This window comes from Delphinapterus leucas, chromosome 4 (assembly GCF_059928025.1).
Source record: "Delphinapterus leucas isolate spDelLeu-1000000601 "Yukka" chromosome 4, BTC_Dleu_Yukka2, whole genome shotgun sequence".
NCBI classification, from domain to species: Eukaryota; Metazoa; Chordata; class Mammalia; order Artiodactyla; family Monodontidae; genus Delphinapterus; species Delphinapterus leucas.
In genome coordinates, this window is record NC_143132.1 from 95,387,441 (window position 1) to 95,399,663 (window position 12,223).

Sequence of the window (12,223 nt, forward strand, 5' to 3'; positions counted from 1 at the left end):
CCCTCTATGCCCACTTTCTGGAGAGTTTTTATCATAAATGGGTGTTGAATTTTGTCAAAAGGTTTTCTGCATCTATTGAGATGATCACATGGTTTTCCTTCTTCAATTTGTTAATATGGTGTATCCCATTGATCAATTTGCATATATTGAAGAATCCTTGCATCCCTGGGATAAATCCCACTTGATCGTAGTGTTTGATTCTTTTGATGTGTTGTTGGATTCTGTTTGCTAGTATTTTGTTGAGGATTTTTGCATCTATATTCATCAGTGATATTGGTCTGTAATTTTCTTTTTTTGTAGTATCTTTGTCTGGTTTTGGTATCAGGATGATGGTGGCCTCACAGAATGAGTTTGAGAGTGTTCCTTCCTCTTCAGTTTTTTGGAAGAGTTTGAGAAGGATGGGTGTTAGCTCTTCTCTAAATGTTTGATAGAATTCACCTGTGAAGCCATCTGGTCCTGCACTTTTGTTTGTTGGAAGATTTTTAATCGCAGTTTCAATTTCATTACTTGTGATTGGTCTGTTCATATTTTCTATTTCTTCCTGGTTCAGTCTTGGAGGGTTATACCTTTCTAAGAATTTGTCCATTTCTTCCAGGTTGTCCATTTTATTGGCATAGAGTTGCTTGTAGTAGTCTCTTAGGATGCCTTGTATTTCTGCGGTGTCTGTTGTAACTTCTCCTTTCTCATTTCTAATTTTATTGATTTGAGTCCTCTCCTTCTTTTTCTTGATGAGTCTGGCTAATGGTTTATCAATTTGTTTATCTTCTCAAATAACCAGCTTTTAGTTTTATTGATCTTTGCTATTGTTTTCTTTGTTTCTATTTCATTTATTTCTGCTCTGATCTTTATTATTTCTTTCCTTCTGCTAACTTTGGGTTTTGTTTGTTCTTCTTTCTCTAGTTCCTTTAGATGTAAGGTAGATTGTTTATTTGAGATTTTTCTTGTTTCTTGAGGTAGGCTTGTATTGCTATAAACTTCCCTCTTAGAACTGCTTTTGCTGCATCCCATAGGTTTTGGATCGTGTTTTCATTGTCCTTTGTCTCTAGGTATTTTTTAATTTCCTCTTTGATTTCTTCAGTGATCTCTTGGTTATTTAGTAACGTATTGCTTAGCCTCCATGTGTTTGTGTTTTTTATGGGGTTTTTTCCCTATAATTGATTTCTAATCTCATAGCATTGTGGTCAGTAAAGATGCTTGATATGATTTCAATTTTCTTAAGTTTACTAAGGCTTGATTTGTGACCCAAGATGTGATCTATCCTGGAGAATGTTCCGTGCACACTTGAGAAGAAAGTGTAATCTGCTGTTTTTGGATGGAATGTCCTATAAATATCAATTAAACCTATCTGGTCTATTGTGTCATTTAAAGCTTGTGTTTCCTTATTAATTTTCTGTTTGGATGACCTGTCCATTGGTGTAAGTGAGGTGTTAAAGTCCCCCACTATTATTGTGTTACTGTCGATTTCCTCTTTTATAGCTGTTAGCACTTGCCTTATGTATTGAGGTGCTCCTGTGTTGGGTGCATACATATTTATAATTGCTATATCTTCTTCTTGGATTGATCCCTTGATCATTATGTAGTGTCCTTCTTTGTCTCTTGTAACATTCTTTTTTTTTTTTTTTGCGGTACATGGGCCTCTCACTGTTGTGGCCTCTCCCGTTGCGGAGCACAGGCTCCGGACGCGCAGGCTCAGCGGCCATGGCTCACGGGCCCAGCTGCTCCGCGGCATGTGGGATCTTCCCGGACCGGGGCACAAACCCGTGTCCCCTGCATCAGCAGGCGGACTCTCAACCACTGCGCCACCAGGGAAGCCCTCTTGTAACATTCTTTATTTTAAAGTCTATTTTATCTGCTATGAGTATTCCTACTCCAGCTTTCTTTTGATTTCCATTTGCATTGAATATCTTTTTCCATCCCCTCACTTTCAGTCTGTATGTGTCCCTAGGTCTGAAGTGGGTCTCTTGCAAACAGCATATATATTGGTCTTGCTTTTGTATCCACTCAACCGAGCCTGTGTCTTTTGGTTGGAACATTTAATCCATTCATGTTTAAAGTAATTATCAATGTGTATGTTCCTATCACCATTTTCTTAATTGTTTTGGGTTTGTTTTTATAGGTCCTTTTCTTCTCTCATGTTTCTCTCTTAGAGAAGTTCCTTTAGCATTTGTTGTAGAGCTGGTTCGGTGGTGCTGAATTCTCTTAGATTTTGCTTCTCTGTAAAGCTTTTGATTTTGCCCTTGAATCTGAGTGAGATCCTTGCCAGGTAGAGTAATCTTGGTTGTAGTTTCTTCCCTTTCATCACTTTAAATATGTCATGCCACTCCCTTCTGGCTTGTAGAGTTTCTGCTGAGAAATCAGCTGTTAACCTTATGGGAGTTCCCTTGTATGTTATTTTTCGTTTTTCCCTTGCTGCTTTCATTAATTTTCTTTGTCTTTAATTTTTGCCAATTTGATTACTGTGTGTCTTAGTGTGTTTCTCCTTGGGTTTATCCTGTATGGGTTTATCCTGCACTTCCTGGACTTGGGTGGCTATTTCCTTTCCCATGTTAGGGAAGTTTTCAACTATAATCTCTTCAAATATTTGCTCGCATCCTTGCTCTCTCTCTTCTCCTTCTGGGACCCCTATGATGCGAATGTTGTTGCGTTTAATGTTGTCCCAGAGGTCTCTTAGGCTGTCTTCATTTCTTTTCATTCTTTTTTCTTTATTCTGTTCCACAGCAGTGAATTCCACCATTCTGTCTTCCAGGTCACTTATCCATTCTTCTGCTTCAGTTATTCTGCTATTGATTCCTTCTAATGTAGTTTTCACTTCAGTTATTGTATTGTTCATCTCTGTTTGTTTGTTCTTTAATTCTTCTAGGTCTTTGTTAAACATTTCTTGCATCTTCTTAATCTTTGCCTCCATTCTTTTTCCAGGATGAGGTCCTGGATCATCTTCACTATCATTATTCTGAATTCTTTTTCTGGAAGGTTGCCTATCTCCACTTCATTTAGTTGTTTTTCTGGGATTTTGTCCTGTTCCTTCATCTGGTACATAGCCCTCTGCCTTTTCATCTTGTCTGTCTTTCTGTGAATGTGGTTTTTGTTCCACAGGCTGCAGGATTGTAGTTCTTCTTGCTTCTGCTGTCTGCCCTGTGGTGGATGAGGCTATCTAAGAGGTTTGTCCATGGGGTACATTTTTATAGAAACTTCTCTTTTAACACACAAACTTCCTCTTTAAAAAGCCCCTAACTTTGACCTTTTAGGATACTATTGCCCTGTAAAAGGGGGAAGTAGAGGGAAAACTTATGAAACTCTATTGAAGTGAGTAGGAAATGAAAATGTAGATACCCTGTGACAGCTAATTGGATTAAACATTCTTTAGGAGCTTCAATTTTTGTTTGTATTTTGGGGGCTCTTTTAAAGTAGGTTTGTGTTTTGTACTACATTTTTTAAAATTTATTTTATTGAAGTATAGTTGATTTACAATGTTGTGTTAGTTTCTGTTTTACAGCAAAGTGATTCAGTTAAACATAAACATATTATATCCTTTTTCATATTCTTTTCCATTATGGTTTATCACAGGATACTGAATATAGTTCCCTGTGCTATACAGTAGGACCTTGTTGTTTATCCATTCTATACATGATAGTTCGCATCTGTTAATCTCAAACTCCCAACACGTTCCTTCCCCACCCCCCTCCGCCTTGGCAACCACAAATCTGTTCTCAATGTCTGTGAGTCTATTTCATAGATAAGTTCATTTTTGTCATATTTTAGATTCCACATAAAATTCTACTTTATTGTATTTGTCTTTTTTTCTTTCTGACTTACTTCACTTTGTATGATAATCTCTGGGTCCATCCGTGTTGCTGCAAATGGCAATATTTCATTCCTTTTTATGGCTGAGTAATATTCCATTGTATATATGTACCACATCTTCTTTATCGATTCCTTTGTCGATGGACATTTAAGTTGCTTCCATGTCTTGGCTGTTGTAAACAGTGCTGCTATGAACATTGGGGTGCATGTACTACATATTTGTAAGATAGGCTTTGTTTTCATATTAATACTTAATATATTTAATGATATTTACCCTTAATATAAATTTGATTGGTTACAGTTCTATTCTGGTTGAAGCATAACATTCCATTGAACTGGACTTTGAGAATTGCCTCTGAACCATAATGAATAACATTGCAGGTTTCAGACCCAGGATAGTCTGAAGAGGCTGGGGCAGGGCTGCTCCAGGGATAAGACCTCAAGGGCAAGAGGAACGGGGCCAGGCTGGTGGAGGAGGGCTATAGAGATGCTCCCCAGCAGTCTGGGCACTGAGATTTCAATCCAAAGAGGGTCTGGTAGGTCTCTTGTACAAAGCAGATACTAGATTAATGTTTGTGGGATTAGCAGTTTAATTTAGAAAGTACTCTAGATGTTTTCCCAGCCAAGATTGACTGAGCACCTTCACATGCCAGGCCCGGTGCTAGACTCAGAGATAGGAGGTCAGACATGGCTCTTGTCTCTGAGGAGCTTTACCTATGTGATGGAGGGGGACTCAGGCTCACGTGAGCACAATGACGTGTGAACAGTGCTAATGGTAAAGGGTACTCTGAACTCTAGATGTTCCATGATTTGTCTTAAAAAGCCACCCTTCTGCCTAAAGACTACATTTCTTCCCTGCATGAACAACATCAACACATGCCAAATTATGAGACTTACCACAACTCTAAAAGAAACGTCCTGGTCTCGAGAGTTATATAATATCCTAGCTGGTAAGATCCAGTTCACCAGAAAGCAGGATAGTGTAGCAGTTAGGCTGTGGGGTTACAATACCGGAACTACAATCAAGCATATGTGTGGGTTATAATCCAGGCTCTGGCACGTATTAACTGTGAAATCTAGCTTGCTACTTCCCCTCTCTAATCCTTACATTCTCATGAGGAAAATAATTGTGTCCGTCTCATGGTCGATTTAGTGAGTTCACAAGAAGTAAGATGTTCAGAGCAATTCTTGTTTCACAGAGCACTCCCTGAAGTCAAAGTGAGGAGGTTGAAAGGAGGAAGTTTGTGACATTAGGAGAGAAGTGCTTGTAAATATATTGTATTGCTGCTCAATAAATGTTCACTAAAAATCATTATCATGACACTTATTTCACTGACTTCTTAGCAGTCCCAAGTCAATCATTTAACTCTTTGCCAGGAACCCTGGTCAAGCCCTCCAGCTCTAAATGGGAAATTCGGGGGGGCTTTGAAAAGCATGCTGCAGAGAATGGTGGTGGGCTCTGTGTACTCTGGTTCTTTCTCCCTAAAATTTTATTTTCCCTTCCCCTGAGTGAGGTCCTAGCTGATCTGCTTTTTCTTCTAATAACACTGCTGTGATGTTGGTTTGATGCTTAGATCCCACATCTGGTAGCTGTGAAATCCCAGGGACCTGCCTTGACCGCCTCCCAGTCGGTGCACGAGCAGCCCACGAAGGGCCTCTCTGGGTTTCAGGAGGCTCTGAACGTGAGCTCTCACCGTGTGGAGATGCCGCGCCAGAACTCGGATCCCACCTCTGAAAACCCGCCTCTCCCCACTCGCATTGAGAAGTTTGACCGAAGCTCTTGGTTACGACAGGAAGAAGACATTCCACCAAAGGTAATATTACTGGGGTTTTTATCGACATCACCATCATTGTCATCATTGTTTGTTATTATTATTATTATTACTATTACTATTACTGTTATCATTGTTATTACCCCTGTTCCAGACCATTCATAGTATTGAAGAATCTGGCACCAAAGTACCGTCCCTTCTTGCGTTTGTTTTGGTCCCTCCTCATTCCCAAGCTAAGAATTGGATTGTCGCTTATCATTTCTGATCTCCGTTTTCCCCAAAGAAATGGAGGCTCAGGTAGACTGAATGACTTGGAAGCATATATCCTGTATCCAGAATTAGAACTCGCAACCCCAAGCGTTCCAAACTGTTCTTTTAACTATCCATCTTAAGCAATAGAATAATATGGATGTTTTCATCGATGACTTAATCTATGTCTAGACAAATTTAAAATTTCCAGATTAAAAAGTAAGGAATTTTTTTATTCCTATTTTTAATAACCCAAAGTGAAAACAGGTTTCAAATGTTCAGAAGATAGTAATGCTCTTAGAATATTTTAGTTGGCTCCACTTAAGGAAAGCTCCTTCTAGGCCAGGTTGTGATTTAATTCCAGCCTTAATTGATTACTGAGGATTAAACTCTAGGGTAAAATGACCAGCCATTCCACTGGTTTGGTTTCATTTGTTTTGTTTCTGCCTATACCAAGTTGTTGTACATTCCAAAAAATGTCCTAAAACGTGGCCATGCATCTCACTACAGACAACCTGGAAACATCAAAATACTGTAGAAATGTTTGCATCAGATTCTTCCCGGTTCAGGATTCCCCTTTCTCCTGAGCTCAGCATAGGAGCTATGACAAATGGAATGTCCCACAATTTCCAGAAATCGATGCCATTGTTGATTCCAGAAAAAAATAAGACCTTTTTACCCAATGATTTTCAAATATTTTTCCTCTCAGAAGGATATTATACCAGGATTTCTATTATTTTGAAAGTGAAATTAGCTGATAATGGCTCTTTTGTTGTTGTTCTCATCTTGTGGAAGCAGAGATGCCATCAGAAAAGGTTATTTATGGAGCAAAGTTCAATCTAGAGAATAGGATGGGCAGAGGAGCAGACAGGAGAGCTGGGGAAGCATTTGACGTTATTGGTCCACTCTCTAAAAACACGCAGGCACACACTTATAACTCTGGGAGGGTAAATTTAGATCAATACAAAGATTTTAGGTTTTAATAATTCATTAGACTGTCTCTCTCTACAACTGTTTCAGTTGACCAAGTGCAAAAGGAGAACTAGTGAGAGTAATATTTAATTTGAGCAGGTGGGAACACTGATTCAGTTATTCTGCTTCACTTCACTGACTCATCTTTCTAGGCCTTTATCTTAAAATGTATTGTCATAGCCAATAAGATCCGTATTCGTGTTAAATATCATTTAATATACTAAACAGAATATTAAAGCAAAGCATAATTTAAAAATACCTAGTGCAAAACATAAACCTACTTTGAAAGGGCCTCCAAAAATAAGTACAAGTTCAAGCACCTTATGAATGTTTAGCCCAGCCAGCTGTCACAGGAGATGTACATTTTCATTTCCTAGTCACTTTTCATAAAGTAAGTTTTTCCTCTACTCTCCCCTCATGTTGGACCCCTTTGGTGCACTTACCAGTATTTGATTTCATTAGAAAATGTCTCCTAACATGAGGCATACATGAATTCTACCTTAGGCCCTTGACAGATAAGGTAATGGTACGTTTTCCTACCGTACCTCACAGTCTGACTGGTATTCACATAGTTTTTTGAAGACCTTCCAGTATTTTCAGTATTAGTCCTGTTTTGTATCACGTTTGCAAATTGACCTTCCAAAGTTCAGTGTTGGCGGTTTGTTTTTAATTAGAAATTGCAAGTTGATTAGGAAGTAGAACCGTTCAGGATCTATTGCAGTAGTTTTTCTGAGCTCACTAACATGTGGCTTATGTCCCAAGTTCTAGCCTGATACCCTAATTTCTCACCAGACTTCATAATTTCCTTACCTGTTTATCAGTTGTATTGTGAGTTAAAAATGGAACTCGGTTTATCTGGATGTCTCGTCAGATGCAATTTCCAATGATCAGCTGAGTTAATGATACCCCAGAGAAATTTCTGATATCTACCACTCTTGTGCAAATGAAGGGAATCAATTATTTTAGCCCAGTGAATCAAAATAATCCACTTGGTCTGTTTCTAAATTTGTTTTTCAAATTGAGCACTTTGTACTCCCTAATGGTGGCTGAAATGTGCCTCATGGCCTTTCGTTTGATTTTGTTTAGGGAGTTAACTATTTCTTTGAGAAATGCAAGATGTTTCTTTCCTGTTTCTGATAGTTCTGTATCTCCTGGCAGATCTTAGGAAAGGAGTAGCTTGCTTTTCACGTGGAACCCTGTGGAAGCTATTTTATGGAAAATATCTCTGAATTCTGGTTTTCTTTCAGGTGCCTCAAAGAACAACTTCTATATCCCCAGCATTAGCGAGAAAGAATTCTCCTGGAAATGGTAGTGCTCTGGGACCCAGACTAGGATCTCAACCCATCAGAGCAAGGTAAGGGAAGGAAGATGGGTAAGTTGAAGGGAGAAGTCCCCACCTACCATTGTCATTGTTGCTTTCCTTAAAAAATGTCTCTGTTCTTTTTTCACTTCAGAGGCATGTTGGCTGGCCACCCAGACTGTAAGCTTTGGTGGACCAGACACATGTCTTTTATTTCTTCAGTAGCCTTTCACAGAAATCAGTGTACAGTGAGGGCTCTTGAATGAACGAGTCAATGAATCACAGGGTCAACGAATGAATCAGTCCAGAATCCAACCAGGTTTACCTTACTTGGCAGTTTTTTAAACATGGGAGTAAGACTGCAAATAGAAGTCTGGGTGCAGCGCCCCTGACCGTTACTTCAGAGACCATTTCGTGAAGCCAGCCCAGCAAAATGGCCTGATCTGAGTTGGTTTTAGCATCAGGCCAAGAAATGTGCCGTGGGAGCTATTGAGACAGTAATTGCCATAGAAATGCTGTAGCCACCAGCTGCAGAACTTCCCTAGTTCGGCAAATTACAGAAGAACTAGTTCTCATGAGGAAATCACCTCTGGCATTAAGGAGCATCACTGAAATACAGTGATGCTCCCACCGTTGCTCTTGTGCTCTCCTAGAATTTTCTACCGACCCTGTATATTCCTACAATCAGGAAGTTGCGTCCACCTACTGGTTGGTGTCAAGTGCTCAAGCGAAGAAGCTGGAAAATAAACAATATCCTTACAGTATCTGAGCAGATTTTATGTGGTAACAGATGCTGTTTGCTGCTGTAGTCCATCAAGCTTCCCTCAGATATTTCATGAAGAGTACACTCCTTTTTAGGATCAACTGAAATAGCAAATGGCCTCTGCTGAGACTATAAAAAGGAACTTGGGCAGGCTGTTTTATCCGTCTTCATTGTGTTCATGAGAGCACTCTTGCTAGTCAAAGAGAAGGAGAGACTGAAAATGAAGGTTATGACTATTTGTACAGATCCTAAAATATGGAATGCTTTTGATCATAAAGCTTTCATTTTCCTCTTCACATGAAAAGCCTTAGGAAGGGGTCAGTCCATAAATAAGATGGAACTGCACTAAAAACATCCATCCCTTGAGGGCAAAGAAGCTAGCTCGTCTGAGTAGAGTTGCCAACGAGCAGTTTTTGTCCAGTGACTCGTCAGGTTCACGCTGAGCTGGTGCTGGGAGCAGCTGAGGAAGCCTGGAGCGGACTGTGACCAGGGAGCCAAAGGAATGTTAGCCTGGATTGCCGACCTGAACTTTATCAGTCCCCCTCTTCGAGCGGTGATAAGCCCCCAATTATCAGTGCTTCTTGCTCATTGGAGCCCTGCCTTCAAGGCTGTGTTCATTAGATCAGTTGTTTAGAAGTTTAGTTGCTATAGATCAAGCATCATTTCAACTTTAAATCTTTTTCCCTCTCTCAACCAAAAAGAAAGAGAACTGTCATTCTATAGCCAAATAAAAAGCAGCTCTTTGTTCCCTCTGAAATGTTATTTTAATGATATTAAGGCCCTAAGATAACTGGTGTTTGATGGTCAGTGGTTTGCAAAACATGTGCTTTTCCCTTGGAACCTCTTAAACATTGTACTTTTTACAAAGAATGCAGACCTTGTGAAGACAATGTTTTTCTGCTTACAGAAAAGGTAGAGAGGAAGTGAGCTAAGAGGTAATGATTATTTACCTGCAGTGAAAGTCAGAGGCATTGCAGGGGAGGGGGAAGATGGAGAATCCCTATCTCTGCCTTGTGGAACAATCTGCCCAACAAGCCTGTTCCTTGCTGTCACGTATCTCTAAGTGACCAGCATTTAAGATGTGGATCAGGGCTTCCCTGGTGGCGCGGTGGTTGAGAGTCTGCCTGCCGATGCAGGGGACACGGGTTCGTGCCCCGGTCCGGGAAGATCCCACATGCCGCGGAGCGGCTGGGCCCGTGAGCCATGGCCGCTGAGCCTGCGCGTCCGGAGCCTGTGCTCCGCAACAGGAGAGGCCACAACAGTGAGAGGCACACGTACTGCAAAAAAAATGTGAATCAGACTTTGCAACTCTAGATTGGATTGCATTTTAAAACGTTTTAGGATTTGGAATATTTACTGTGCTAGAGATGGCTTTAGTTCACCTTTGTTGCATAATAAAGCGTGCCAAGACATAGTGGCCTGAGATAGTAACAATTTATTATTGCTCACGATTCTGTGGGTTGGCTGCAAAGTTGTTCCACTGGTCTCACCTGGGCTTGCTTCTGCAGCTGCACTGAGCTGATAGGCCAGCTGTACCTTCACGTGGTCTTTCATCCTGGGCTTCTTGGCTATTTGGTGATTTCAGGACAGCATCCCAAGAGGGAAAGCCCCAATACACAAGCACTTTTGAAGCCTTTGCTTCTGTCATCTTTACTGATGTCCCACTGGCAACCACAAGTCACATGGCCAAGCCCAGAGTCAGTGTGTAAAGGAAATACACAGGGGCACAGACAATGGGAGATGTGATTCACGGGTGGTGGGAGCGGAGTGGGAGGGAGGCTGTTACTGAACATAGAGACTGTCTTACTTTCTATCGGTTCTAATAAAGTCCTCATAGTTCTTTTTGTACCATTTGTCAGACAACTGCCCATCCATAAAGCCATAAAAAAAAAGGGTTGCTTTTAAATATTTTGCCCTTTGCAATACTGTATAGACTCCCAAATGCCTTATACTGCCTTAAATGTCAAGGTGAACAGTTGAGTTTAAATCATGATTTGATTTGTTCATTTTTTAAATTTCTGTTTTAAAACCTTCCATGCACTTTAACATTTAACTTTGATTCATGTGTTCTTTTAAAGCACATTAAAATTTGATTAAACAAGTACATTCAGAGTATGAAGAGATTTAAATTAATCCAATAACACCCAGTCAAAACCCAATGACTAAATGCTTAATTTCAAAAAATAATTCTCCATCCCATCCCAAACCTGTCTTCTTATGGCTTGTTTGTTCTCATTTGCTGTGTCATCAAAGAACAAAGTAAAATGAATTTTGGTGGGCAGCCAGTTAATTATAGACTTGGCCCTAGTATTTGGGCCAAGAAATCACTTTGTAATCCTAATTTTCTGTTTTGACTTTTTTCTATGACTCAAGTAAATGGAATAATTTTCACTTTACTGTGTGTTTTATAGACCAAACAGCATTCTCTGCAGGATGGCAAACGTCTGAGCTAAAAGTTAACATTTAAAGAAATCTATATGAATGTTTTCAAGTTTTTACGCATTTGGATCTCAGTAGGCTCAGTTAGTATATGAACAAGGGAAATCTGTTATTTCATGGAATTCTTCTGAAATTGATCCCCGCTAAGAGCATTTATCTCAACCCCCTTGGCCCCTAGGCCAGACTAAATTACAACATAATAAGGAAGAGAAAAATATGAACAGTGTGACATTTTCTCAAAACACTCATATTTTACCAAAAGAGCAAATAAGGTAGAAAAGCATTTTAAAGGTTTCCCTCTTTCTATGTGTGGTTACCTAGACACTAAACACTTCTTTCAGACTCCAGCAGCAAAAATAGCACCCTATTAAGATCAGCACCCACACTGGTTAGCTCCAGTTGGAGGGGGACTTGTACTAACAAGGCCCAGGTCAGGGATTTAATGCCCATGGGATCCAATTAACTTCACACTGAAAGAGGCCCTTGAGCCCCAGTCAGAGATGCAGGCTCATCCCGCTGGTTCTGCTGATGCCCAGGCCACTCTTTTATGCCAGGACAGCCCTGGCCTGGGCCTTATCATCTAACGTGGCAGCAGCCTCCTATCTGGTCAGCCTGCCTCCGTCCTGACCAGCCATTCATAAGCCGGCCCTGGAGGCCCGTGTCCTCTGCCAGACTTTAAGGCCATTGTTGCATAAACCACCCATTTCTTCTGACGACCCCCTCTTCCGGGGTCTCCGAACGCAGACTTGGTCCCCAGTCAGGGTGGCGTCCTCTCTGCATCAACAAGCCCCAGGAAAACCCCAGTCGATGTCTGCTCTCACTCTTCCCCCACCCCTCTGAAGCCTAATCAAGTCCTGTCTCCTTCCTGACACCACTGTTGACCACTCCAGGCTGCACGCCTTGTTTCGTAAACTCCAACACCATTTG

General features: G+C 40.6%; 1 protein-coding gene across 6 annotated transcripts in view; it reads left to right on the forward strand.

Moving 5' to 3' along the window:
• Positions 1-12,223, forward strand: part of TNIK (TRAF2 and NCK interacting kinase) — a 410,885-nt gene that overhangs the window by 348,574 nt on the left and 50,088 nt on the right. For all 6 annotated transcript variants that reach the window (XM_089910873.1, XM_089910872.1, XM_022572342.2 and 3 more), the window contains 2 exons: positions 5,376-5,615; positions 8,042-8,148. In XM_089910873.1, the coding sequence (XP_089766999.1) occupies positions 5,376-5,615; positions 8,042-8,148 (347 nt within the window). The remainder of the gene's footprint in view (positions 1-5,375; positions 5,616-8,041; positions 8,149-12,223) is intronic.